This window comes from Linepithema humile, chromosome 1 (assembly GCF_040581485.1).
Source record: "Linepithema humile isolate Giens D197 chromosome 1, Lhum_UNIL_v1.0, whole genome shotgun sequence".
In the NCBI taxonomy this organism is placed as follows: domain Eukaryota; kingdom Metazoa; phylum Arthropoda; class Insecta; order Hymenoptera; family Formicidae; genus Linepithema; species Linepithema humile.
In genome coordinates this window covers 1,920,153-1,946,613 of record NC_090128.1, presented here as the reverse complement: position 1 = coordinate 1,946,613, position 26,461 = coordinate 1,920,153, and the positions used below count along the sequence as shown (strand labels likewise).

Sequence of the window (26,461 nt, the reverse complement as noted above, 5' to 3'; positions counted from 1 at the left end):
TGGAAAAGTTAAGATTAAAGATTATGCGGATCAAATGTTAACATTAGAATTCGTTTATCAATTTCCAGTTGTTACATTTATGTGGAAACAACAATTAAACGGGACTGATAAATATTTTTGCGTTTTCGAAGTAGTATCCGAAATAGACATTAGCGTGTCATTATCATCAACAATGTCAATTTTTAGGTAACTAGGAACAATTTTAACGTGTTTTATCAAAAAGCATTTATATAGCGACAATATTTCATGCGGCGCAAACGACTTGTTTAACAGTTTACAAAAGTTACCTGCTACGGTGACTCCCGACAATAAAGTTTTGTTGGAAATTTTGCAGCAACATGAAGTGTATGTAAAATTTTAAAGTAATATTGATTGAATCGATTGTGAATTATTTTCAAATTTCTATTCTATTTCGATTATACAATTTACGCATAAATGCTCAAACATATTAAGCATAAAAATTTTCAACTTACATTATTTAGTGCATTTTTTATATTTTGTACATACATTAATTTTTACAACAAAGTAGTAAGATTTTAAAAGCCAATATTATAATATTCTACATTTCTACAATACATTTCTGCATTTTTACAAGTTATAATATTCTACATTCTACAATTTTTGATTTAAAAAAATAAAAAACATATACATATCATCAGAAAGTTAAGAGATTACTTGATTTTAATTAAAAAAAAAGGAATTTTCAAATATCTATAACTTTATAACAAAAAATCGCATCAACTTTCTAAGAAAAACTCTTGAAAGCTTCAAAATTTTACTTTCAAATGCATTTTACAGAATTTAATTATCATTTTTATTTTAACTTACAAAAAATAAGAAACTCGACAAAATGAAAATCTTTATTTGACTTTGCGACTGTGTACAATATACAAAAAATCTAAGAAAGATTTTATTATATGCATTAAAAAACTTAAAGTTTTCTCTTTCATTTGATCAGCGATTGCTGTACGATTTTTCATTGCCAAGTTGATGAATGTTGAAGAAAACATGGTCGTAAAGTGTGAACACTTTATGGAACTGGAAAAAAATGTGGAGCTTTTCTTAGAAAGTTGTTACGATTTTTTGTTATAGGTATACACATTTTGAAAATTGCCTTTTTTTCGATGAAAATCAAGTGGTCCCTTCATTTACATTGTCTCGTAAAATATACATACTTCAAACGTCTTGAATGTACACAAGTCATCAGCTAATGATACATGGTGTACATTTATACTGTTTTGAAGATATACGTCCTTGCTGCAATAAATTATCGTTTATAACCGTGAGATAAGATACTTGGACTATATATTAGTTTAGGATTTATTCTTTATCTTTGTAACCATACGTTTAAAAGCGGACGCTTCCACCACATAATGTATTATTTGTCAGAAGAGTAAGTCAACTTCTTCAGATATTAAATCCAGAATATATTTTTAGCAGATGTACCAAGCAGGTATTTAAAACTGTTATTAATAGAGGAAAATATACAGGAAAATGCATAATGCATAGTCTATGAGTAATGAATTAATTAATTTTTTTATAAATTGCACGGTTAAATTAAAAAATATTATGCATTACGAAATCATTGACTAATATCAACAAAGATCTTTGTTAACGCATACTATTGTAATGTTAATGAACAATATTATCAATAGCAAGTGCTATGTTTAACACTTTTTTTATCAGACAATCCGAAATTTTACCAGATAATGTAATCAAAAATTATAATAACTCTAGTCAAGGCAGTTTCCTTTGGATTATTGCTGTCCCTTTCAATGCTAAATGGAATTAAATCTGATTGCCATTATTATCAAGAAATGGAAGTTGGGCCAACATATTATGTGCATAATTCCGAATATGGATATAACTATAAAGGTGAAAACCATTGTATATGGGAAGCAAAGAGTCCTTATACTATCAAAATAAATTGCACTGATATTAGTATCCCACAGGTAAGATTGTTATACAGATATTTTGAATATATAGTTTATACAAAAATTTCTCACTAACTGGATATTTCTAAGCATATTCTAAGCATTTCTGGACACACTTATGAGCCTAATACATATTTACGTTAATAATTACTAGAATTATTGAAAACAGAACAGAAAGAATAAAAAATTAATTATATTATTTTATAGAGTAAATATTGTGCTAAAGAGTGTATATCTATACAATTTGATGGAAGCAATGTGAATAAATATTGCGGTTACGGCTCATTTACTATCGAAGGAAAAAATGCGATTATAAAATTAGACACAGAATGGGACGCGCAAGGAGGTAGATTTTTATGCGAACTTAAAACGGAAAATCCGTCCGATTGCCAATGCGGCTGGAAAAAAACAGTGAGTTTAAATATACAGTGAGATGATACACTATTCATTAATAAACAAATTATTTTTTCATAAATTGACGTTAATTTATATAATTCATTTACATTATTTACACAACAATTGATCAGAAAATCTAATTTTATTAAATACCAAGAATATAAAGTGTTCTTCGTTACTTTTATTGCTCGCGTAGACTAAGATAGTAGGCGGTGAAGAAACAGGAGTAAATGAATATCCCATGATGGCTGGGCTCGTCGATAGTGAAAACAGAGTAATATATTGCGGTGCTACTATAATAAGTAAAAGTCATGTAGTAACAGCAGCTCATTGCGTAGAAAATAGAGACATGAATAAAGTTGGTATTCTTGTCGGTGAACATGATGTAACAATAGGTAATTATTAAAATATATATATGTAATTAATATTTAAGATAAGAAATGTAAATTATTGTTTATAATTGCAATATAATACTAAGATATATAGAAATTTTGTATTGATTTGTACAGGCGAAGAAACTAATGCAACCAGGTTGCATCGCATAAAAAAGTGTACTATACATCCCCAGTACGACAGTAACACTTCGCATGATATAGCTGTTTGTGAGACTAATGACACCATAGAATTTAATGCCGCAGTTGGTCCAGCCTGCTTACCATTTCAACATAAACAGGATTCGTTCGATAACGAAAATGTGACTGCATTGGGTTGGTATATTCCGATTATTGTTACATATATCCGATCTAATTTCACTTTCTGGTTTCATCCCGTCAGGCTGGGGTTTAACGGAGTTTGCCGGAGCCAAAGCGACTAAGCTGCAAAAAGTGAATTTAACTGTAATGAATCTTAATACATGCAATGATAAATATGAATCTCATAATAAAGATTCTTCGGAAATGTGCACTTATACTAATGAAAGAAAAGATACCTGTCAGGTCAATAAATCAAATTTTTTACTACTCTATCATTAAATGTATAATATTTCTTATTACCTGATAGTTGAATGCGATAGAATTGTGATGTACATGAAGTATTCCAAAGTTATGGCATTTTCTTTTTTTTCACTGCAGATGGATAGCGGCGGACCTATTTTATGGCAAGATCCTGTTACATATAGGCTTGTATTAGTTGGTATTACATCGAGCGGCGTTGGCTGTGCCTCAGGAGTACCTGCTGTCTGTACACGTGCAGGATATTATATCGAATGGATACAGTCCGTAACACCTGGTAAGATACAATAAAAAAACAAATTAGAAGCATGAAAATGTCATTAAAGTATTAATAAGTCAACTACCTTTTTATTGTAGGTATGCAATATTGCAAAGCTGAGTGAATGTATATTCTATATTAAAAAGAAAGTTAAAAAGAAAATTGTTTCACAATATGTTAAATATTTCAATTACTATATATATATATATATATATATATAAAATATACACAACTGATATAAACAACTGTTAGATTTATGCAGAAAATTGTGTAAAGAGTAAAATATAAACATGAATAAACATGACGAAAAATATCTATTTGTCGTATATAATTTTATTAATAAAAATCTTCCAATACATGTTATTGGTATAAAACATTTACATGATCAAAACAAGAATATACATAATATATATACGTACATGCATATACATACATACATATGACATGCATACACACGTACATATATAGAGAAGGAACATATCGGTGCTATTATGTTCCTTCATCATAGAGCATACAACTAGGTAATCTTTACATTTTACAAGTATAACAAGTCGTACTTTGTACATTCATAATGTACAGGAAATTCTCTCAACGAAACCGAGTATATGACTACGTTAATGTTATATAGCACTCGTAGTTAGGACCCAACGGCGACTTCTCACATCTCCCTCGTCCGTCGTCGGTGATCCACGTCTTAGGTCTATCGTCTCCTTAGCGTTTGTCGTCGATCCATCGAGGCCTAATCGCACAGATCGAGCGAGAATAAATCGCACAGATCTAATGAGTAATTGCTATAATCACAATATACTGCCAAACGCATTGGCTATTCTTACACCTATTTAGTATTCTCTTTCGCGTACGCGTATGTGTCGTAATTATATATATTACAATAAAAAAATGACTCGGCCTAATAGGGCCGTGATAGAGAAGCGTTATTTGAGCGAAATTGACTGACGATCTCCGATTCAGCGATCTCCCTTCTTCTTCCTTCACCGGCGGAATTAGCTTGCATCGGAGTCCTGCCGCCACTTTTGAACCGCCTCTCGGCGCGCATCGGGCACCAATGACGATCGCATGCCGCCTAACACGTTGCTAGTCGCTTCTGTGGCTAGGATAATCGGTTTCACGACCGTCGGCGGTATCTGTCGCAGCACACCGCCGACCGCGCCTACCGGGCCCTTGTGCTCGTGCTCCTCGCTCGCCACACGGACCAACTGAGTCGCGGTCTCGCCCAAGCCCTAAATAATATAAATTTTGCATTAATACTTCTTCATATGAAATTATTCTGCTTCATACTCACGATAATTATAGAAAACTGTCAAGTTTTATGTGTCTACGATAGTTAGAATTATAAAACGAAATAAAGTAATAGATATATAATTCTTCATGTAGTTGTTAATAATTGTATAGATATAAAGCAAGGATAGTAAATGTTACTTAACAGTTGTTAAGTAAATGTAAATGATCTTCATCTTCTATACTTCACCTCTTTAACCAGCGTGTAAGCATTCGACACCCCCTCTCGAATGTCCAGCGGCTGATTGTACTTCTTTCGACGACCCTTTTGCCCTTTATTCTTGCATTTCACGCTGGGACCAGGACTAACGATGTCGTACGCCGTTTCGGCTGTGGTCTGCAACGCTTGCACGATTCTGCACGTCAACTCTAACGCCGCCATCGCGGTGCACGTTGTAAAACTGTTCGCTCCACGTTGCAAACCGCGTACAATTCTTCCATCCCTCTGATATTGTTCGATTGGTAACCAGAACAGATCGCGTATGCCTTGAACTGCAATGATCAAATATTACATTATTTAAAGTAAATTATTTGTTTAAAGCTCGCTTTAGAAAATCTATAATTTGCGACAGAAATTGAGATAGAAATTCGGTTGCAATAGAAAACGTTTCAGGAATCAGAGTGCAAAATGTACAAGTCATTTTCTTTCGTGCATTTTCAAAAATAATCAATTCAATTTTGGAATAAAAAATTCGAGATTAAGCCGTGTACTCACACAACTGTACCACAGAGTACATCGGGCCCACGCCGCCGAGTAAGCTCGGCAGTTGATTCTTCTTGATGTCCTGCAGCCACTCCGAAGCCAGATAAGTGAGAAGCTTGTCGTATCCCAAGAGTCCGTGCCTGTGCGACAGTCTCTTCAGTCTTAATTCGGAACAATTCAGCTCCGCCAAGCCCATCAGCAGTCCCGCCAACGGTCCGTGAGTGAAGTCCACGCGCTTCCCGTGATAATCCAACCTGATGAGGACCTCCGGACCGAAGACCACGCTTCTGAATGAGAAACAAAAATTTAGGTACTTTTATATTGCCGAATAACTCCGATTGCGATTGCTTGTAAAAAAAAAAAAAGATAACAATTTACACACCTAAAGTATATCGGTTGACTGTCGTCGCGGACCTGATGGACAGTCTTGGTTTTGATCTTGCTCTCGCGGAACGTCAGCTCGTCTTCCAGAAGTATCAGTAGATTCTGATCAATGATATTATTCTGCGACATATTCATCATCGCGTAATCGTCATTCGTCAACGCGTTATCATTCACGCTCATAATCGGCGGATGATGCGTGGGTGTTCCTTGTTTCGATACGGGGGTGGATTGCGAGCTATTGGGTGTGCTAGAGGTTTCTTGGCTTCGCTTCGATCCACCGCCTAGTTCGTTAAAAAATTGTATTAAGAACAGTAGGCTATCTTGGTCTATGTTCAGTCGCAGTGGCAGTAGACTAATTTTCAAACAACATTCTTGGGCACTTAATCTGGGATCCGGCCTTACGTGAACTGCCTTCATCGTAAACATAATGGAGTGAGACTGCCTGGGTCTCGCCTCGCTGCTGTATTGATAAAGGAATTTATTGATGTGCGACGACGCCAGTCTGTCCCTTACTTCGATCTCGTGCACCAGCAGCACCTGCCTGGACGCTTCCCGGGTGTTCTCCGGATAGACCTCGTGCTGGAAGCGTACTTTGCTTAATTGCAGCTCCATCAGCACGTCGTGCCGCCGGCCCGGACCGCCCAGCGTGTGCCAATCAATCAACGATTCGTTGCCTTTCGTTGCGCGCGGTGAGTTCGGCACGCTGCCGAAGTGTATTTCGTTCGGACTAGACTTGTTGAAGCCTACTGCACCTATGGCAGATCTGCTCCTGTCGAATAGAAAATGGAAAACAAATTTACATAGTCCACGCACATGGAAAAGGTACATTTGAATTAACAATACGCGTTAAGAAAGAGAAGATTATATAGATTTTCTTTTATAAAAATATTTTGAAAACTGAGATATTAATTTGCGATAGAAAGATGCTCTGTTTGATCCAACGAATCTAATATTTTAATATAAAAAAGAAAGTAAAAGTAGTTTTCAAATTTGAACAATAATCAGCTGACGTGTGTTGCACAAATATATCCTTAAGGTGATCCTAAAGTGGTCTGTTTTACCTATTTTTTTCAAATACACTTAACTTTTTTTTGGCTGTGTAGAATGAAAAGTTCTTTTCTATAAGTAAAGTACATATGCTAATACACTACGAATGGTCGATTTGAAAGGATTTTTCAAGCCACGCAGCCAAAAAAAAAACGAATTTTACGAAAAGTAGAAGGTAAAACAGATACAGTCTCTGTTTTACCTTCTACTTTTCGTAAAATTCGTTTTTTTTTGGCTGCGTGGCTTGAAAAATCCTTTCAAATCCGTAGTGTATCAGCATATGTACTTTGCTTACAGAAAAGGACTTATCATTCTACACAGCCAAAAAAAAGTTAAGTGTATTTGAAAAAAATAGGTAAAACAGACCACTTTAAAATCCCCTTAAATAAATTATTGAATTAATTAAATTTATTTTATAATCTCCTGCCAATATTTCAGTATTCTATGATGCAGATCGTACCTTCCGTGCGCGATATTGCCGCGGACGTTGTCGCCGATGGTCACGTGCTTCCCAGACTGCGGTTGCGAGCTGTCGAAGTCGTTGCCGCCGTACATATGCCATATCAGCGTCATTTCGCAGAGGGTGTACTTGAGGACGGGCGCAGGGTAGTTGGGCGGGGTCTGTAGCAGGTCGGTTTTGCCAGCCGGCACGGAAAAATGATTATCCACTATCCTCAGCGGTTCTTGGCACAGCGACCGAACCTCAGGTACTCCGTAGCGCGGTATTATCCCCGCGCCGGCCTCCTCTCCCAGGATGCAAAACTCATCGTCGTCGTCGTCGTCGTCGTCGTCGTCAACGACCGCGTTGCAGCACGGCTGCGAATTATTGCGCGTCTCCGTGGTTTGCGACGCGGCGCAGGACTCGTCGGGGAAGAAGAACTCGACACGATTCTCCGTCATCGGCGCCTTGCCGTTCTCACTTCCGGTCTGAATCGTCGTGCCCTTCACGGTTTCCTCCAGCGCGTCCTCCATCAGGCTGTAAACCCGCTCGACCTGGCTCCGGCTCAGAGTGTTGATGCTCTCGACGCTGAGAAGGGTCTCCTCGTATTTCGCAGCCGTCGCCGGCGGCGCGGTGGGAATGCTTTCGGTGCTGCTGCTGCTGCCGGCGCTGGTCGCGCCGCACGGCTGCTGCAGATCGCCGTCGTTGGCGACGTAGGTGAGCAGCTGCATGAGAGCGCGACCGGAGTCCGAGCACGTGCGCACATGAAGAACGTTGTTGCTCGCGCGGAGATCGACCCGCGGCGCGCCACCGTACATCCTGTCGTTCAGGCGCAGCGACAGCTCGAACAGGCCGAAGTTCATCACGCACACGTAATTCCGTCGCAGATTCACCGACTTCTCGCGCAGCCTGTCCGAGATGAAGAGCGCGACGTCCTCCGCGATGAAGCGCAACGTCGACGTGTTCGTCTGCGCCGTGATGTTGCTCGACACGCTGAAATTGCCGAGGGTCACCACGGATCTCAGCGGCAGATGAAGCGGCCGGTAGTCAATCGCGCAGTCCCACAGATGCAGATGCAGCTCCGTCAGCACGCCGGGCGGCGTGTAGCCGGCGACGGGATGATCCGCCACGTCCAGGCAGTCCATCATCTCTGTGAACCACGAGGTGGCGGGCGAGCACATCCGGTGCCGCAGCGTGCCGTTGTTTATGCCCATCGCGACCCGGAAGGTCTTTATACGATGCGTCTGGTGGGCCGCTTGTATCCTCAGCGCGACCGTCACCATGTCCTTGTCGCTGGGACACGACGTCACGCTGCTCTCGGATCCGCTGCGGTATATCGTCGGCTCGCAGTGCCGCGGCCGGACGCTGTTGATGCACCTCAACGGCGGCGTCTGCGACGGGCTTGTCGTCAGACCGCAGTGGTCCAGCGACGCGGTTTTAATCATGGCACAGGCATAGCTGAGGTTCGCGTTTCCCTTGTACGACGTCACGGAGAATATCGTGGCGTCCTCCAATCGGATGATCAGCTCCCCTTGCTGGCCCGGTATGACGTTGCGCATAGAATCGCGCACGGGAGTATACATCGACAGGAGGCCCTGATTGATGCTCAAAGTCACCGCCAGCTTGCTCTGAGCCTTCCTCGACGACATCCGTGTCTGCTGATGGTCCTTGTGGCTCTTTTCACTCGTCGCAAAATGGAATATACCTTCCTCGTCCGAGTCGGAGTCCGAGTTATACTGAATTCCACTTTTGCACATGCTGAATCTGTAAATCGTATGCAGAATGTCCGCTCAAAATCTTGACAACAAAATTTCTCTGCGAATGTCGTGATTTTTAAAATATCAACTTTTCAAGCAAAAAAATGAAGGATTCTTCAGATTTCTTAATATTTTCGTAGAAAAAGAATTAAGAGCCGAGATTCAAATATCGAATTCAAAAAAAATACCGAAAAGAAGCGAAGACCGATCGCAAAATGGAAGCAAGATCTGGAGATTTATTTTTAACAGAAATTCTTTGAGTACCGATGACATTTTTTTCAAGTGGAAAAAAATTCTTCCCAGACATAAAATAATTTAAGATACTTGAAAGTACTCGCCTAGGATAAACGGATTCCTGCAAAAGAGTCGACGCCAAGTCGAGGCCGATGTGACCCTCCATGTGCGCGGTGTACTTCGGCTTGGGCGCCGACGGCTCCCACAGAAACAGATCGGTGTTGAATCGATTATAGAGCTGCTCGTAAATGCGTTTAGAGGGTATCTGGACGGAAGCGCAAGGTAGATTGATCTCCAGTTGCAATCTAGAGCCGTGTATCCCCTCCTCTATAAATTCCAGCATCTCTTGTCGATTGCCCGGTATGATGAGCTCCTCGCCATCGCTGTCGAAAAGTTCGCCGAATCACGAGACGTTTAATTTCGCTGAACCAAAAGCTTATCAAAGTGTAAATTCGAAAAATCGACAAGGAACCACCGACCTTTGCTCGTTCTTCTCACCGTGCTCGTGGGATCTCGAGTGAAGCGTGTCGGATTCGCGCATGATCCGTCTGGAGGTGAACGGGGAGGGCGCGTGCTTCGGCGTTTTCTCCAGGTTGTCGTCCAGGATCCGCTTGTCGTTCTCCGGCTCCTCGTCGGAGCTGTCCTCCAGCGGTGCGCTGAGACGTTCCGGATACACGATAACCACCACTCGCGCCCAACCGAGGTCGTCGCTCACCTGTTGACACGACGCGGCGTCGCTCTTCTCGTCGGCCGTGGCGAGGCCGATCTCGATCGGCACGTCGCCCTCGGTCTCCATGTAGAGCAGCGACAATCGACGACACTGCAGCTCGTGTCTGGCAAGGTAGGGAGATCGGCTGTCCATCGTCGAGTGAACTTGTGCGTCTGTCATTTGCACTATCATATAGTCGGACCGCACGGATCTCTTCCACCATGGCGCGCGACTCATGTCGTGCAGCGGCCTCAGATCCGGCACGGGAAAGCTGCGTGAAACGGAAAATATGTAAGTCCAGTTCGATACGCGCGAGATATCATTGCTTTATTATTATTTGTGTTCGATACCGCAGCTTAATCGTGCACGACGACGAGGAAATTTTCACGTTCACTCTGGAATCTGGCAGTGTTGCGCTGTCCACAGCTTGATCGAACAGAGTCTGTTGATTCTGGAAAAAGTATGTTACAATTTTTTTATATTCTATCGAAATAATATTAATTAAAATAAAAAGATTCTAGATATATCTTGGAAGATCTATTACTTACAGCATCTCTAGCATTTACTACAGGATTGCAAATGCATATTGGCTGCGGATTAAGAATAGCGGATATCCTATCTACAATCGTAATGTCTACTTCGACTCTGCAGGATTCCATTTGAATTCTGAAAAATAAGAGCAGTGTTAAAATATAATTCATGCGTAATTTATTGTAAACAATCAAAATAGATATTGTTTTAATATCAGATAATTTATAAAAAGATTTTAAGTACAAAATAAAATATTTAAGTTTTAGATAAATTCGAAAATGTTTAAAAATGGATATAATTTACTCGATCTCTGTGCGTGGATGTGTAAATTTCGTCATGTGAGCATGCCGAACAGCCTTCTCCGTATATTTAAATCTCATTCTAAAGTCGGTTTTATTAGAAAATCCAATATTGGCCGCGCTCTCCTTCGCAAATGCCAGCAGCTCGACGAACTCCGTCGTTGGCGTTCCATGCGAGCTGGCGTTGTTGGAGTCGATCAGACACTCTACAACTTCTAAACTGGCTAATGTTAAGCTTCCTGATATCGTAGAGTATTGACTAGTAGTCTTTTCGCTGCCTTCGACCACCAATGGCGCCGCTAACAATCTGCAATCAGTTGAAATTGTTATTCAACAAGTCACAATTGATTTATTATTGATACTAAACGACATGGCCATTTGTTGGCCTCGTCATAAATCTTTAACGCGCGTATTCACCTAATATGACTAAGTCGACAAGCGTCTGTGAGCGATTTCGAGGCTGCCTCGAAATCTTTACTTCCAAAGCCACCCATCGCGAACGTTCCTAATTGTCTGAAAAATTCCTTCGCAGCATTCCTCATCTGCCTTATGCTGCTGGAGGTTAGACCGAGTTGCTCCATGCAGGGCGTCAGTATATCCTCGTGCAACAAAACCAAAGCGACGGAGGACACTCTTATATGAAACTGCGTAGTCTCCGCCGTGGTATCGCTGTCCACGTTGTGCCTGTGTCGATTGTGCCTCGGCAGATTCGTCGCCGAGCTTTTCGAGCTGATGCTGCTGGCCGTGATGCTGCCGTCCATGCTGAAGTTGTTGCTGGCAATCGAATCGCACATCGACGCGGATCCCGGCAATTTCATCGGTAAGAATTCATCCTCGTTGTCGGACTCGTCCACGGATCCCGTCGACCATCCTTGAGCGTATCGTAGATCCTGTAATAACAAATAATCGTGACGATTCTACCGAATCACGTGCACGCACGTGACGAAATGTATGGAAAGAGTCGATGAACTGCTTTACCGTAGTCTTCAAATCTTGCATAGGATGCGTCTGATGGATAAGTTCACGTTCTATGCGACTGAAATCGCTCCCAGCCATAGGTTTCTCCGCGTACCTCTTCGGAACAACATTACTGATATCTTCCAAGTCCGGAGACGCTAGGCCATGCGACAATTCTAACAGAACGTGCAACTGTCTGGGACTTAAGAACAAAGTAAGCGATCCGAGATTAATTTCCAGTTCTACCTGCAATACGTAAAATTCGTTGGCTTTAAACGAAAGTAAAAATCCGGATCACAAGTAAATATCATTACTCTGGGCGCGTTGAAAAATTTGAAATCGTAAAAATTCATTAACCTTTGGTCCCGACACGCCTTCCCCTTGCTTCATCTTCAATCTCACTTCCTGTCTACCCGCTAGCTTAGCGAACATGATGGGATTTGATTCGTTCGGGCTGTTAGCGGCATTTCCTTCCAGTGGAGTGTGCAACGTGCTCTGCGTAGGAGACATTTGTGCGGAGGTAAACAGACTGTCCGAATTCTGGTTGCCGATAAATGAAAAAAAGAAAAAAAAAAGTTAAATTCTGAAAAACTTCTGTCACAGCATCAGCAATATCCTTGTCTGTACTCACTTTAGAGTCGGGAGTGGAGCACGTGCTTGCCACCACGTTCCTGGAAAACGTTCTCGCGCGAGAGGGAAATTCGTCCGTGTGAAAAGTCACTCCCTCCATGTAAAATCGCTTGGTGGAGAATGCCGAAACGATGTAACCCTTCGCGGATTCGGGATCCAGAGACGTATTGCTGGGATCTAATCCAGCCTCGTCGGAGTACTCCAGATTCTGTATCGACACTTCGACCGCAACTCCCGTGGAAGAGTTCAAAGGTACGTGTTCCAAGCGTATCACAGTATCGATAAATCTTACTTTGACTCTACATAAAACTGAAATGTGCAGACAATGCAGAGTTACAAGCGCAGAAATTTAGATTATGAAAATACAATATCAAGTCATACCGTATTTTCTTTGTGTACTTTTCGTACTTTGTATCACGTATTTTTCTATGAATAAATTCGATAAAGATCTTTACATATATTTCCCTATAAATTTCGACGAAACAAAATTGATTGCCCGGATTTCCTTCGTTCTCGACTTTCTTTTCATCGTTTCACTAATTTTCCGAAATTTTGTATTAAGAAAAGATTCTGGCAAAGATCTTCGAAATAACACATTGTACACAAAAAATATTTTACTCGAATCTATAGTCCGCGCGAAGATCTCGACCGCCTCCAAGGGCTGAGCGTTTCCCGCGTTGGCTGCGTCCTGCTGCAAACACTCTTGTGCGAGTTGCATGCTGGACGTCATGGAGCTCCACATGGATTCAAACATCGATGTACCCGTATCAACTCTCTGCCGGGGCTGCACCGTGAGCCGTAGACCCTTCACCTCCACGTAACTCGCTTGACAGAGCAACGCCGCCCATGGTATGCTGAGGGATATCTCCGTTATGAAACCATCGACGAATTCCAGCGGGAGATGTTGTTGCTCTCCCATGTCGTTGAGCGCCTGCAAATAGAGAATTCATTGTAAGCAATATTTCGTTATATTCTTTCAAAAAAAAAAAAAAAAATGGAACTGCACATGTGTAATTCAGTTGAAACATGTGTATTAAAAAGGTGGATTAATGAATAATGATTATTGGACAAATGAAAGAAAAATCAGTACACCTCAACCTGTCGATTAAGGGAACAGTTGCATTAAGAATTGTCGAGTGAAGTACAGTTTGTATAAATTAACATACATTAACCCCTTAATGCTGATGAGTGGAACAATGACTGCGCTATAATGCTGACATGTTTTATTACTTTATATGCATAAACTGCAACCAACTGCGTTTCACAAATTGATTATTATCATATATTTAATAAGTAAAATGAATCTTGCTATGTAGAACGTAAAATTTATGCAATTAATTAAATTATTATGTGTAAACTGTTCTTTTACAACATAATACAAATTCTATCGCATGGAACTCTGGCGTTTCGGCTCTTTAAGCTCTCTGTCGTATCTAATTAATTAAATGTTTATTTGTTATAATGACCTATTGACTATAAGTTATGTGTCAATTGTTTTCTACATTCTTAATTATCATTCTATATTATAAATGTCTATGCTTGTCTATATTGTCATCTACTCAAAGTACACACGTGTAAAAAAACTGCTTTGTTTATCATATCACTGAACATATAATCTTCGTCAGGCCTTTACATATTAAGCTATTTGATGATTGGGTTGTTTTCCAGCTAATGACACAAGTGTCGTAATGTCTTTGTTCGATATCCAATGAGCAATAGACAGAATATTTTGCGCCAGTTTGTTAGCCATCATAAAATCAACGAAGCAATACGCAGTATTACTGCCTCACACTTCCGATTTAGGGTTTCCGCTTTGAATTTATTAACAAGCCGCGTATATTTTAATCAACAATTGTAATGCGCGAATATCGAGGTCGCTTCATTCAAAAATATCTCATCGCAAATGTTAGTTAATTAACGACAGTCACTGCAAATACGAAGATTAGTCAAACGATAAAAACTCATTTAAGAAATCAAGCTCTTTCGCATTGCTTACGAGATCAAAATACAGATTATTCTAAAAAAACTATTTAAATAAAAAAAAGTTTTTTTACTCTCCAACTTCCCTTCGTACGCGCATAACACGCGTGTTGCGCGCAATTTACCGAGCGAGTGCGCGGCGCAATCTTATCTTCATAGTTTAGCTGAGGAAGGAATGTGGGGAAACAAAGAAAAGCATGCTTGATACCTGCACGTCAAGGCTGACGTTGACGACTCGTCCCGTGCCATTGTACAGATCGACGGTCAGTTGATCCAGCGTGAGCTCCTCGAGAAATTGGCCGAGGTAGCGTTGGAGCAGGTACCTGCAGGCCCGCTTCTTGATATCCGTCGACCAGGTCAGCCAGGCCATTTTACTCGCACGTGTCGCAACACCGTTCTAATCCCGAGAAATCTCCGGCGTGTCGTGTCCGCAGCGGAGGAGGTTCATCATCTCGTCGCGCCAGGCACGTTGCCGTCGCCAGGCATCACCTCACCAGCGCGAGCGTGTGTTTAATAGTCTGGCGGATGACTGAGCGATGCGAATCGCATTTCCTTAACACGCGCGCCGTCCGTCCCCGCGACGCTCGACATAACACGCGGTCTGTCGCGCGGCAAGTCCTCGCAGCCGCCAATTCGAACGTTTTTCGGCCGATGTTTTCGTCGAGGACGATGGCGATGTGATGCGCTGCGCTGCACACAGTACACGCGTGAGCGTCAGTCGCGTGGCGTCCCCACCTCGTTCGGAGTCGACTGATACGGGGAGACAAAAAAAAAAAACTCTGCCCCGACTCCGGCGGCCCCCGATTCTGGCTCTCCCCCGTCCGAGCGATGCAAACGAATGAGCGGGCACGGCGCTGTCGCCGTTTTTCGTTCAGTTCACGGTGCGATCCGGCAACCTCAGAAAAAAAGTTTCGGACGGAGAACCTCGGATAATATTTCTGAATAGACGGGAGTGCGGCCTTCCCGTCTCTTTAATCGCAATATGCACGCCGATCAGCTGATGAATGACAGTCGCGCAGCTGTGTTCATGCAGCAATCGCGAATTGTGAATTTTCTCACGCATGTGCAATGCATGAGCTCCAGAAGCGACGTAATTTCCTCACTTTTGCAATTTATTACATTGGATGCACTGCGCACTGCGCCGTGAACGCTCTATTTTAGCTGAAATTTGACGAAATTATTAACAGAAACACATGAAAGAGAGAAAGAGAGAGAAAGACGATTAGGAGCTCGTGCGAGAGTAGTGACATCTTAGGTCGGTTGTGGCAACATGACAAAACCACTGATAGTAAGTGCTCTCGTACAGTTTTTTTAAAATCACGGCCAAAATGGAGCGTTTCTGACCATTCCAGCGAATAATCTGAATTTTTCTACATGCTTATTTTCGCTTCTGAACTACTTTTGACAGTGTTGGAATGCTCGTAAAATACTTAAACAATTGAAATGTTTGAAAAGTGTTTTGTTACAAAATTTAAAATGCATATTGTTAAGAGAATTAAAAAACGACATCTTTTTTAGGACGTCTCAAAGATGTCCTTTTAAAGACGTTTTTAGGATGTTCTAAGGTCTTATTTAGGACGAAGCTAGTCGAAGCGCAAAACTTGCGCATGGTGCGATATCCCTCTCTCTCATGCTGCTTGTTGCTTGCTCTCAGATCTGACGTCACTGCCGTGAACAAGACTCGATATTCTGCGATCACGTCCACCGACAGTTTATTTTGACAGACACAAGTGCGCCGAACAGGTTCGACGGAACTGTCAAATGAAAGGAATGAAGTCCACGTCCAAACCGGCTAATGGCGATTAATAATTTTATCGGTGCATTCGAAACGTGAGATACTTCCGTTTTGTACATAATATCGATCTAAAATATGGCACTGACAAATATCTTGCTGCTGAGTCAAATAGCGGGCTACGTAGTGGCCCTTATTTTGTCGCTCTGCATCATTGTGCCTATGAGCCTGCATCAGGATGAGTTTAGGTAAGATTCAAAGCGTGACGCATCCTCTGCGTCAAAGATCGATATACCAATCGTCAAACCGGTATGATTTCGATCTCTTTTCTCCCGCAGCGGACACTGTCTCTTGTTCTCCACCGGGGTCTGGCAGGAATCGGACGGCCAGTTTGTCGTGAATTGGGCGTCGCAGGCTTACTGCAACTACACGATATTCGTGGGCTTGATATTGCTTGTGACGTCGGCGATACAAATCTATCGACTGTCCTTGCTCATGTATCGCGGCGACGACAGCTCGTTTCTCTCCGCGTTCGTCGATGTCGTCGCGTCGATTATTTTCACCGTCGTCACCCTGATCGCGGCGATTATCGTCACGCTGGGCTTTATGACCTGGTGCCAATGTATGACAAAAAGATTCCCGTCGTGCGAACTTGCGGCTGGGAATGACATCGACAAGGCCGACGGCATCGATACGTCTGGCTTTCACATCGAACTCGGCGCCGCACAATTCGGCATCTGGAGCAGTTTATCGATCTGGGTTGGCCTGTCAGTTTTTGCTGTCTTGAAGGTGTTGCGGTACCATCAGCTGGAGAACATGAAAGTCTCCATGTATAGAGAAAGACAGAGATTGATAGAAGCCACTACGAGCGGTCAGCAGCAGGAACCGAGCTAAAACTTGGTACACATTTAAAATTTTACTTTGCCAAAGGTAAACCTTGATAATAACATCATTCATTGATTTATAAGAACAAATAATCATGTCCACCGTATCTTCGAGAACAATGTAACAATTGCATTACATACGCAATATTTTTAATTAATCTTGAAGCGCACACAGAATTCTGCGAGTCAAGTAATACATTGATATACACATAATCTATAATAATCGATTTTATAAGAAGGATAGCAGTTTAATGTTTCTTTTTATTGAACAATTGAAACACATGTACAGTCTTTGTTCAGAATTTGTCAACTTATCACAAAAATTACATTTCTCACATATAATTGAAGCTAAATTCTTTAACAGTTGCGTCTTCGTTTAATCGATTTTCTAACTTTAGACGTATCGTAAGACTTGTATATATAAAAATCATATTAATAATAATGTATATATCACAGTATATAAGTATTTCCATGGATAATACATTATATAACGAAAGCGAACAAATAGTCATAGGAATATAAGAAGTCGTGGAAGTTAGTAACTGCTTTTTTGCATATATATTTTTCCGATTCCACTACATACGTGCGATACATGACGTATGTCGACTACATCAGATTGTGGATTTTAAATATACAGTGAGAGACACTTGTTAATAAGCCTACATTGTTATTTGATATTATTTAAGTGCGGCTATTACGAATTGCGATTACATATAAATTATACTGCAACAATATATTGAAGTATTCGATGCAGCCTGACGAGCCCGTGATTAACCCTGAAAAATTTAACACATGTAAGATCACGATGTATGCGAAATCACGTAAATGTCAAATGTTAAAGCTTACTTTATTCGAAACAGAAGTCTACTTATAATTCTATGCGGAAAGAAATTATTTCAAGTATCGGGATACACACATGCAAAATACTGATCATATTTTGCGTCATGTGTGTATTTTTGAAATCTTTTCTGTATTACATGGCAAATAAAATTCTGTCGCATAAAGCAAGCTTGAATGAGCTAACGAACTTCGGTCTCGCATTAACGTTACATTACGTTCCACCGTGAGAAAGCTCTCTGTCCGTCAGGCACACCGCATCCTGACCGTCACTTACTCTTACTTGTTTGCATATTCCTTGTGTGCTCCTGCGACTTCCCGGCGGGCACTTGGACGACGGCCTTTTCGGAGCATTGATTATCATAAAGGGCGCAATGTCCGCCGACACGCATTCCAATTGAAAGTTTGTCTCATTCACGCCTATCACCCCGTCGGGCGCGCACGGGCCGCCGATCGTTCGGAGAGCGTAACACGTGCCGTTGAACGGCACCACGCCGTTCGCATCGCCGCAAGGATTCACCGCGCAATGCGGCACCGACTCGTCCTCGGGCAGAACGACGTAATTCCCAGGCGGACAGGGGCCCTGCATGTACGCCTCGTGGCAGGAGTCGTTCAACGGGAAGTACAGGAATCGCGGTCTGCAGTCGCATACCCAGTTGCTCTTCGAACCGTCGCCCGGGTAGAGCAGCATATTTTTCGGACAGTCGTTCGTCAGCACCGGTAAACGGTCCGTTATCACCTGCGGGAGAAACGAACGTGTGAAAGGCTTCCCTCGTCGGTCTTGCATTAACGTTACGTTACCGTAGAATTGCCGCCGCTGACGTGAGAAGTCTCTTCGTCCGTCGGGAACACCACATCCTGACCCCGTATTAAACAGTTACACGTGAAAAACACAACACCGACGAGCAAGCACCTCATTCTCGCGATCGGAAGTGCAAGTACTTGAAAGCGACTTGAACGAAGAAAACCGGAGAGCAGTCCTGTAATATGAAATCTCGATATTGCGAACAAAGGTCAAGTGGAAATAGAACGCAATTGTGCATAAATATTGATGACGATACGTGGACAGATAGCGATCATAAAAATGCTAATTCTTTTCAATCTCTCCCGGACGCTTTCCAACGGCGGACTAAAAAATGAGAGAGCCGTCAGCGTGATGTATTCGATTGAGGACACTCATTATATATTCTATTACAAGTTACAACTGAACACTCGTCGGCGATATAATTATTTATGCACTAACAACTGCATTCCGATTGAATTTGCACTCCTCCGCACACGGAGATTTAATATCGACAAATATTTTCCTTACAGTTTCTCCGGCGACGGCGCTTCGCGATAAAAAAAAAAAAAAAAAAAAAAAAAAACAAGACATACAGAGATATCCGCGCGTGTATTGGTGATTATGATGGATGCGAGAGATGAACTTGAGAGAGCGCGCCTTCTAAGATTCGCTCGCGCGTACGTTCAATTATAACGAAAGCCAATGTGACTACAGAGCCCTCAAGGCCAACCAGTGTAAAAAGGAAATGTAAGAGTACCGACCAGAACGATAATCCTCTTCACTAATACACCGACGCGATCCTCGCGCATGTATCGTGTATGTGCAATTTGTAAGGAAGCCGCTTACGCATGGAAGAGGAAGAGGAGCTGGTCGGAATTCCAGGAACATACATTCGCGGAAATTGCAATTGTTTAAATCTCTCGCGTTAAGACGATGACCAATGTTCAAATGTAACTTGTTTTTTTTTTTTCAAATATCTCTTGCGACGTGAACGCTGTGTAAAAATCGTTTCGTTACAAATCAAGTACGGAATATTCGAATATTGAGAAATTAGCTTTCATTATTATATCGTATATTTACAAGTGTATTTACAAAATCACTCTTTCAGCTTCAAGTTTTCGAGCTCTAATAATTGCAATTCGTTCGTTTTTAAAGAATCCATCATAAAAGCTAGAAAATAATTGTTTTCATATTCCGGCCAGGATTTAAATTCTATGAAGAGTTCCATGATTTGCGCCGGCGTCAAATCTTTGAATTGCGTGAATATCGTATAGTCCTTGGCTATCAGTCTGATTCCACAACCTGGCACCCACTTTCTAAAAACAGGATGATACATTATTGTAAAGAGTTTTATATGTATATTTAAGATTCTTTATGACACTCTATACTCACTCTAGTTCCGGTATCACTTTGTTAGTGCGCCTCCGTAAATGATGTCTCGCGAAATACCAAAATATTAACCAATCTTTTTCCGACAGTTGCGAATAAAAATCAATCTTCGGTTCGATTCTTGCCACATAAATTTGCGCGTAATCTAATTTCGCCCTTTCAATAGCTGACTTTGTTGTAAATTTCTTTTGTCTCGGCCAAGGTAAGAAGGACTTCCTGTCCAAAGTTCCCAGGAGTTCAGCATCAAACATCAATTTGAACAACACTCTCCTATAATTGTACCTGTGACTGTCGCTTGTATTGTAGACAAATTTCTAAAAGCCAAATATCAATACAAATTATCAAGCATACAGAATGTTTCTAAAATAAAAATTGCACAGTGAAAACATTCCTAAAGTTTGTCTCCTTATTTTAAAAATATTCCAATCAAGATTAAAAAAAAAAAAAAAAAATGAAAAGATACTAACATTCCACAGAGATGGAGGCACTGCGAGGTAAAAGACAGGTCTTCCGCGGGACATGAAGCAACTGCGGAAAAGTAAACTTTTCAGAAGATGATTGAAAAACTCTGTACTAGACGTCGCAGTAATTATCTGCATGGAAGTTTCATCCTCCCATTTTTTATTTTTTACTTCCTTCAAGATTTCTTGCACCCGATTGCCGCCGATAACTCTATCCATATAATAGAGTTTGGTGATCTTCAAGATATTAAAATCTTTAATGTTTAATCTACCAGGATATGCGTTGCTGATGTCGTCCAGTACTGAGTATGAAACTTTATTTGGCGCGTACACATGAATCAACGGTACACCAGCTTTCAACAGTTCTGCAGTTAGCACACCGAAGCCAGAATTTAATTCTGCGACGAAGGATGTATTCTTCGAGAGATCATTTATAATAAAAGAGACATATCTTCTAGCTGCCTCTCTGTCAATCAAATATAATGTATTTTTATATCGTTCGAGCATTAGCGACTGTTTTAAATCAGGACTAATTTCATCTGGAACACTAACATTTTCTACATGATTAATGGCTTCAAGCTTCTCCTCGTCATCCAGTATAGAGATACTTTTTTTCCATTTGGCCTTTTTCTTGACTTCTTTTATATTAATATTAATGTTCTCAGTCCCTTTGGAGTGCACATAATGTGAACTATCAGTAACTAATGTTGAGGAATATACAACATTCACAATATGCTTATTTCCTCTTGACAACCAGGAAGTTATCACAGGAAGAAAACTTCTGCGTATCATTTTACATCCAATCTATACAAAACAAAGCTACTGATAATGCACAACAATCTTAGATAACAGTATCGAAAACAAAAGTATTATAAAGAATAATTATAAAGAAAAGAAGCATCCAAAAAGAGCATAATAAAGGCAAAATTAATGAGAAAGTACTTTCCTTCACAATTACTTAATATTATTAGTTGCTATTGCATTGTTGCTTTTAAAACATACAATCATAAATGTTCTTCATTGAAATTTGATTGTCTTTTTTTAATCAATCGATCGATTTTCTTAAAATTTACCCAAAATGTTAAAAAACACATTACAAAATAAATATGTGAAAAAAATGTATTTTTAATATAACAAAAGATTTAATAATTATAAAATTAAAGGAACGACACTATTTTTTAAATGACTTGATATCTGTGTATTTTAAACACTGCTTACCTTTTTTTAAATTACTTAATATCGGCTATATTTACGTTCTTCTTACACGTGTGTTGGTTAGTTTCATTTTTATGCTATAAAACATGTTATTCAGAGAAGAATGTTTCTTTCCGACAGAAAAAAATTATCCTGTCAATCAGCGAACAGCAATATTCGTAAAATTATTTAAAATCACATATATTTCAATTGATCCAAACAAATTCGTAAAATATGATATTGGTCGTCACCACTAGTCGTCACTCATAACCTAACCTAACCTAACTATACCTAACTTAACCAATGTGTGTGTGTGGTGTGTGTATATAGATTTTAGAGTAATCATTGTTTCCTGATTGTCATAACGTTATGGTTGAAAATCATTGTAAGTAATTAGAAAAACACGCAATCATAAAATTTGCAGTAATTTACATATTATTCTTTTTGTATAATCATTGAATTATTCATTTATGTTGATTATGCACATTGATTATGCACATTGGGTTGGGTAGTAAAATTGAAGAGAAGATATTTTAGCAAAAAGAAAGTATAATCCACTTAATATCATAAATATGTATATAATTTTTTGTTATTTAAATCATTAACTTCACTAATACTTCATAAATTGATATTTTCAATAACTAATTTTATTTCTATAACAAATAGATTAATTTATCTAAAAACTATAGGATACTCTCTAAGCTTTTAAGATGTAATATATATCTTAGAGAGATAACGATATGTCCTAATTTTCAGAAACGGGGACAGCTTATCAATGATATTACATCATTATCAGTATTATTTATAGAAGGAAAACAATCACTCATAAAATGGCTCAAAGTGCTGCCTTATTAACACGCATAGTGGCATCATCTGTGTGTGCCACAGTGCAAGCTGGCAAGGTAATCCGAGATGTGTTGAATAAAGGTGGATTGAACATTGTGGAGAAAGGCAAGAATGATCTGCAAACGGAGGCGGATCGCTGTGCTCAACGATGCATTATCACTTCACTCAGTCGTCAGTTTCCAAATATCACGATTATTGGCGAGGAGGAACCATCCAGCTGTGAAGTACCATCCGAATGGATTGTCACAGAAGCCGATCAAGAAGTGTTGCAACTAAAACTGCCGGCTCATCTGGAGGACATTAATCCCAAGGATGTTTGCGTTTGGGTGGATCCTTTGGATGGTACTGATTACTTTTGCTGGAATGCTTTATTCTCAATTTAATCATTTATAATCCAGTATTTCTCACATCTGTCTTTCTAAGTTTCTCTAATTAACAGTTTGCATTAGAGTTCAACAAACTTTAATTAAAAAGATTTGAAGAAATAGTTAAACTAAATATTTAAAGACATATTAAATTCTAAAGAAATATTCAACAAGCATGATAAACGGAATATTCTATATTTCGTTTTGTGTCCATTTATTTGCGAAGGAAAAGTATTCATTATTTACGAAAGACTGCATTGCAGGTACTGCGGAATATACGCAAGGACTAGTGGAGCACGTCACAGTACTGGTTGGCGTGGCAGTCGGCAGAACGGCGGTCGGAGGCGTGATACATCAGCCCTATTACAAAAACGACGAAAGTGACGCGTTTGTTGAAAACGGACGTACATTATGGGGCATCGACGGCGCGGGATACGGCGGGTTTATGCCAAAATCACCGCCAGATGGGAAGAGAATAGTCACGACCACTCGTTCGCATTCTGACGGCATTGTCCAAACTGCCATAAAGTCATTGAATCCTGACGAAGTGGCGCGTGTCGGCGGCGCTGGACACAAGGTGATAGCAGAAGCAATTATGTAATTGCCGATTACAATCTTCAAATTATTGGTACCATTTTTGGTAACTGAAATCGTTAATGTCTTATGCTTTTAGCTATGCATTTCTAGCTGTTTGAATTTCAAATTCAACTGAAATCCAAAGCGAAAATTCTAAGTCCAAAGGCATCAATGACGCTTTTTATATCTATTTGTTTATGTATCTACATTGCATTTACGTTTATATCGATATTTATTCCCAGGTAATTCTCTTGTTGGAGGGAAAAGCGCACGCATATGTGTTCGCCAGCCGCGGATGCAAGAGATGGGACACGTGCGCACCCGAAGCCGTTCTCCACACGATCGGCGGCGTCCTGACTGATCTTCACGGCGAACGCTATCCCTATCATCCGGAGACGACGCTCGCGAATACCAGAGGTGTGCTAGCCACTGCACCCGGCCAATCGCATCAATGGTATTTGAGTCGCATACCTGACGAAGTGAAGCAAACGTTGCAATAGGTAAACGGGTGGTCCCAAGTCGTTCATATCGACTACTTTTTCATATTATTTTTAATTATTTATATAAATAAAAAAAGAGGACATTTCAATGTCCTCACACTCTTCGTGCGAACGGTGTTGGTGATACACCTTTTCTCCTGTCAAATATTGTATAATAATAACCCTTTAAACGAGACTTGAACATTCCGCAGCAATTTCACATTCTTTCTATACTCCGATTTAATCTGTAAATATAAAAAGAGTACAAAGATGGTTACTTTTTTCCGAAACAATGTAATATATGCAGCATGGGGTACAATAAATTTTAAGTAAATACTTAGTTTAATTATTTACTTTGCTGTGTTTTCTGTAAAAAATATGTCAAAAAATCTTCTCACGAAAGCTCGACGATGATTAAATATAATATTTCAATTTATTTGTATAAGTGTATGAAAATACAGTGTATTCCATATTTATTTACATATTTATTTTGTATTTTTTCTAGAAGTATGTGAAGAAAAAAAAGAATTTATTTTCTTTCTATCGATTTCCACAATGCTATGATACTACTACTGTCAATATTCGGAAAAAGGGTCCATTTCCTCAATTGTAAAAACCTGAAAACCATAACAAACGTTTTAAGAAACAATCAATAATTATCACACATTATATTTCATAACATTGTTTATTCGAATACACGATCGCGTATAATTTGTCTATTATTACCGAAAATTATTTATTCTTAATAAAATATGAATGGATCTGTTCATAAAATAATAAATTACTCTTTTAGGTCTAAAATTACAAATTTGCAACGTTTCAATAATTTTTTATGTAATATGTAAAAATAATAAATAAGGATAATTTTCTTATCTAATTAAAAGTAACTAGTAGAATTAAAACAAACAGATGACTAAACTGAATTAATATTTTACGCAAAACTCACCAGTAACCCGATGCTGTTGATGGACGCGATTGTAACCGAGTCCGTCACGCTGAACGTGGACCCAATAATGAACAGTATCGCCTCTTCTCAATTGAGTATGGTTGTCCTGATAAGTCCATCGTCCGTTGCGAGCTCTGAGAATATCTTTCGCAATATGTCCTGCTTCGAGGCCCCCATCAAATTCCTCGTTGATGTTCACGTGAAAGGCCACTAGATGAATTCCTGGCTCATCTACGTCAACATTATTCTAATTAGAACGAGTAATATTGCAATTTTAATTCCTAAGAGCAGTTAGCTTTTTTTCTAAATCTTATTTTATCTCCTGTGCATGACATGCCGGGATCAAAGGTCTTATTAAAATATTTAAAAAAGGTTGTTCATTAATTTCAAATAACATGATGCATTCTTTCAATATATTACACTCTTAAGCATTTATGAATGATAAAATTAATAAATAAATAAGTTGCAATAACAAAATATTAATAAATGAGATTTAAGAAGTCACATATTATTCTTTTGGATCACCGTGATAAATCATTGTCGATCACATGTGCATATGTAACTGCATTCTTTTATATATTACATGAAAAAATAAGATCACTAATCTGTTACATAACACTTCCATTAAATTATTTATTAGATAATCAAATGTTGTATATGTAGTCAGCATATAGCTTAATAATAAATATCGTATCTCACCAGGAATAGATATGCGCAGTCCCGCAGGATAAAGCGGCTCGACCATAGCCGGCGGAGGAACGTAAGCTTCATATTCATGAATATTCGAGAGGAAAATCGCGAGAAAAATCGCCGAGCACAAAGAATATTTTGCCATCCTCTTCACGTCGTTCCTGGATTAAATCTTTTTAACCTTCTTCTCTTCTTCTGCCGGCTTGCATCAACTTTTTGATTTTCGTTCCTCGCTTTCTTTCTGATGTTTTTGTTGAACGCACAATCTCCAAAGATCGAGCGATTCTCTTGATAGCGGAACGAGTAGAGATTAATCCACAATAGCGGATTTGGTATGTTGTTAAATGCGCGGCCGGTGGTCGTACATTGACTCGCTGTTTCTCACAGAAACGCCTTTTATTCTCCCTTCTACTTTATTAATTTAATAAAAAACCGAATAATTGCTAAGTCAGTACACTATGATTATAAATTTTTATTTTTTCGTTTGTTTATTCGCGTCACGTAATTCCCGATGACGACCCTCGCATCTGCCAATAATACTACTAGTTTCCTTAATTATATAAGAAGTTATAATATTTTTTATAGCGTCATTCAAGTCGAAAAATCAAAGCACATTATCGTCGTACCATTTTCGCTTAATATTTCGTAAAAATCTCATTAATAATTTTAAATTATTTATTTTTTCAATCGTCATACATGGAGAAACAGACGCTTTTAATTTTTTAGTTACACTAATAAAATTTTCAACAGAAACATTGAACAAAGAAAACGTT

General features: G+C 39.7%; 7 protein-coding genes across 11 annotated transcripts; 3 read left to right on the top strand and 4 right to left on the bottom strand.

Annotated features, from left to right (window-relative positions):
• Nucleotides 1-231: 231 nt before the first annotated feature.
• Nucleotides 232-3,852, top strand: LOC105674371 (venom serine protease-like). Of its 2 annotated transcripts, none has more exons than XM_012370632.2 (8): nt 232-345; nt 1,738-1,952; nt 2,142-2,345; nt 2,527-2,725; nt 2,840-3,037; nt 3,105-3,265; nt 3,401-3,557; nt 3,638-3,852. In XM_012370632.2, exons 1-8 carry the CDS (start codon nt 339-341, stop codon nt 3,661-3,663), a joined length of 1,167 nt encoding a protein of 388 aa, XP_012226055.2. In that variant the 5' UTR covers nt 232-338; the 3' UTR covers nt 3,664-3,852. The 2 variants fall into 2 exon arrangements, with proteins under 2 accessions (XP_012226055.2, XP_012226054.2); XM_012370631.2 differs by lacking the exon at nt 232-345 and adding an exon at nt 840-1,453.
• Nucleotides 3,853-15,248, bottom strand: Atg2 (Autophagy-related 2). 2 transcript variants are annotated; one of them, XM_012370705.2, is made up of 16 exons: nt 14,714-15,248; nt 13,144-13,456; nt 12,527-12,834; nt 12,253-12,390; nt 11,917-12,141; nt 11,356-11,828; nt 10,943-11,245; nt 10,657-10,774; nt 10,459-10,559; nt 9,879-10,379; nt 9,504-9,782; nt 7,430-9,172; nt 5,921-6,691; nt 5,551-5,825; nt 5,026-5,327; nt 3,853-4,777 (listed from the first exon to the last, which is right to left on the bottom strand). In XM_012370705.2, exons 1-16 carry the CDS (start codon nt 14,873-14,875, stop codon nt 4,541-4,543), a joined length of 6,249 nt encoding a protein of 2,082 aa, XP_012226128.2. In that variant the 5' UTR covers nt 14,876-15,248; the 3' UTR covers nt 3,853-4,540. The 2 variants fall into 2 exon arrangements, with proteins under 2 accessions (XP_012226128.2, XP_012226127.2); XM_012370704.2 differs by having other exon boundaries at nt 12,253-12,435; nt 14,714-15,247.
• Nucleotides 15,249-15,454: 206 nt separating this feature from the next.
• On the top strand, nt 15,455-20,527 carry LOC105674423 (transmembrane protein 179). 2 transcript variants are annotated; one of them, XM_012370714.2, is made up of 3 exons: nt 15,455-15,595; nt 16,160-16,485; nt 16,576-20,527. In XM_012370714.2, the coding sequence occupies exons 2-3, from the start codon at nt 16,376-16,378 to the stop codon at nt 17,129-17,131; spliced, it is 666 nt and encodes a 221-aa protein (XP_012226137.1). In that variant the 5' UTR covers nt 15,455-15,595; nt 16,160-16,375; the 3' UTR covers nt 17,132-20,527. The 2 variants fall into 2 exon arrangements, with proteins under 2 accessions (XP_012226137.1, XP_067204468.1); XM_067348367.1 differs by lacking the exon at nt 15,455-15,595 and adding an exon at nt 15,654-15,793.
• On the bottom strand, nt 17,365-19,160 carry LOC105674421 (uncharacterized). Of its 2 annotated transcripts, none has more exons than XM_012370710.2 (4): nt 19,020-19,160; nt 18,760-18,938; nt 18,236-18,697; nt 17,365-17,897 (listed from the first exon to the last, which is right to left on the bottom strand). In XM_012370710.2, the coding sequence occupies exons 1-4, from the start codon at nt 19,036-19,038 to the stop codon at nt 17,892-17,894; spliced, it is 666 nt and encodes a 221-aa protein (XP_012226133.2). In that variant the 5' UTR covers nt 19,039-19,160; the 3' UTR covers nt 17,365-17,891. The 2 variants fall into 2 exon arrangements, with proteins under 2 accessions (XP_012226133.2, XP_012226134.2); XM_012370711.2 differs by having other exon boundaries at nt 18,242-18,697.
• Nucleotides 19,783-21,957, bottom strand: mtTFB2 (mitochondrial transcription factor B2). Its single transcript, XM_012370708.2, has 4 exons — nt 21,811-21,957; nt 20,599-21,396; nt 20,135-20,445; nt 19,783-20,058 (listed from the first exon to the last, which is right to left on the bottom strand). The coding sequence occupies exons 2-4, from the start codon at nt 21,382-21,384 to the stop codon at nt 19,839-19,841; spliced, it is 1,317 nt and encodes a 438-aa protein (XP_012226131.1). The 5' UTR covers nt 21,385-21,396; nt 21,811-21,957; the 3' UTR covers nt 19,783-19,838.
• An 85-nt stretch (nt 21,958-22,042) lies between these two features.
• Nucleotides 22,043-24,388, top strand: LOC105674420 (3'(2'),5'-bisphosphate nucleotidase 1). Its single transcript, XM_012370709.2, has 4 exons — nt 22,043-22,171; nt 22,543-22,974; nt 23,261-23,574; nt 23,816-24,388. The coding sequence occupies exons 2-4, from the start codon at nt 22,617-22,619 to the stop codon at nt 24,071-24,073; spliced, it is 930 nt and encodes a 309-aa protein (XP_012226132.1). The 5' UTR covers nt 22,043-22,171; nt 22,543-22,616; the 3' UTR covers nt 24,074-24,388.
• Nucleotides 24,389-24,466: 78 nt separating this feature from the next.
• LOC105674426 (beta-1,3-glucan-binding protein) lies at nt 24,467-26,069 on the bottom strand. Its single transcript, XM_012370717.2, has 3 exons — nt 25,698-26,069; nt 24,999-25,229; nt 24,467-24,669 (listed from the first exon to the last, which is right to left on the bottom strand). The coding sequence occupies exons 1-3, from the start codon at nt 25,831-25,833 to the stop codon at nt 24,656-24,658; spliced, it is 381 nt and encodes a 126-aa protein (XP_012226140.1). The 5' UTR covers nt 25,834-26,069; the 3' UTR covers nt 24,467-24,655.
• Nucleotides 26,070-26,461: the final 392 nt, after the last annotated feature.

Bases quoted from the DNA above. Each gene is read 5' to 3' on its own strand.
- LOC105674420 (XM_012370709.2), top strand. From the start codon at position 22,617: ATGGCTCAAAGTGCTGCCTTATTAACACGCATAGTGGCATCATCTGTG. The intron at 22,975-23,260 runs GTACTGATTACT...ACTGCATTGCAG, and splicing joins TTGGGTGGATCCTTTGGATG to GTACTGCGGAATATACGCAA. The intron at 23,575-23,815 runs GTGATAGCAGAA...ATTTATTCCCAG, and splicing joins TCGGCGGCGCTGGACACAAG to GTAATTCTCTTGTTGGAGGG.
- LOC105674421 (XM_012370710.2), bottom strand. The intron at 18,698-18,759 runs GTAACGTAACGT...TTTCTCCCGCAG, and splicing joins TCAGCGGCGGCAATTCTACG to GTGATAACGGACCGTTTACC.
- mtTFB2 (XM_012370708.2), bottom strand. From the start codon at position 21,384: ATGATACGCAGAAGTTTTCTTCCTGTGATAACTTCCTGGTTGTCAAGA. The intron at 20,446-20,598 runs GTTAGTATCTTT...TTTGGCTTTTAG, and splicing joins TGCCTCCATCTCTGTGGAAT to AAATTTGTCTACAATACAAG. The intron at 20,059-20,134 runs GTGAGTATAGAG...TCCTGTTTTTAG, and splicing joins AAAGTGATACCGGAACTAGA to AAAGTGGGTGCCAGGTTGTG.
- LOC105674426 (XM_012370717.2), bottom strand. From the start codon at position 25,833: ATGGCAAAATATTCTTTGTGCTCGGCGATTTTTCTCGCGATTTTCCTC. The intron at 25,230-25,697 runs GTGAGATACGAT...ATGTTGACGTAG, and splicing joins ACTGCGCATATCTATTCCTG to ATGAGCCAGGAATTCATCTA.
- Atg2 (XM_012370704.2), bottom strand. From the start codon at position 14,875: ATGGCCTGGCTGACCTGGTCGACGGATATCAAGAAGCGGGCCTGCAGG. The intron at 10,560-10,656 runs GTAAGTAATAGA...TACTTTTTCCAG, and splicing joins TAGTAAATGCTAGAGATGCT to AATCAACAGACTCTGTTCGA. The intron at 10,380-10,458 runs GTATCGAACACA...CGTTTCACGCAG, and splicing joins TCGTGCACGATTAAGCTGCG to CTTTCCCGTGCCGGATCTGA.
- LOC105674423 (XM_012370714.2), top strand. From the start codon at position 16,376: ATGGCACTGACAAATATCTTGCTGCTGAGTCAAATAGCGGGCTACGTA. The intron at 16,486-16,575 runs GTAAGATTCAAA...TTTCTCCCGCAG, and splicing joins CTGCATCAGGATGAGTTTAG to CGGACACTGTCTCTTGTTCT.
- LOC105674371 (XM_012370631.2), top strand. The intron at 2,346-2,526 runs GTGAGTTTAAAT...TTGCTCGCGTAG, and splicing joins AATGCGGCTGGAAAAAAACA to ACTAAGATAGTAGGCGGTGA. The intron at 3,266-3,400 runs GTCAATAAATCA...TTTTCACTGCAG, and splicing joins AAAGAAAAGATACCTGTCAG to ATGGATAGCGGCGGACCTAT.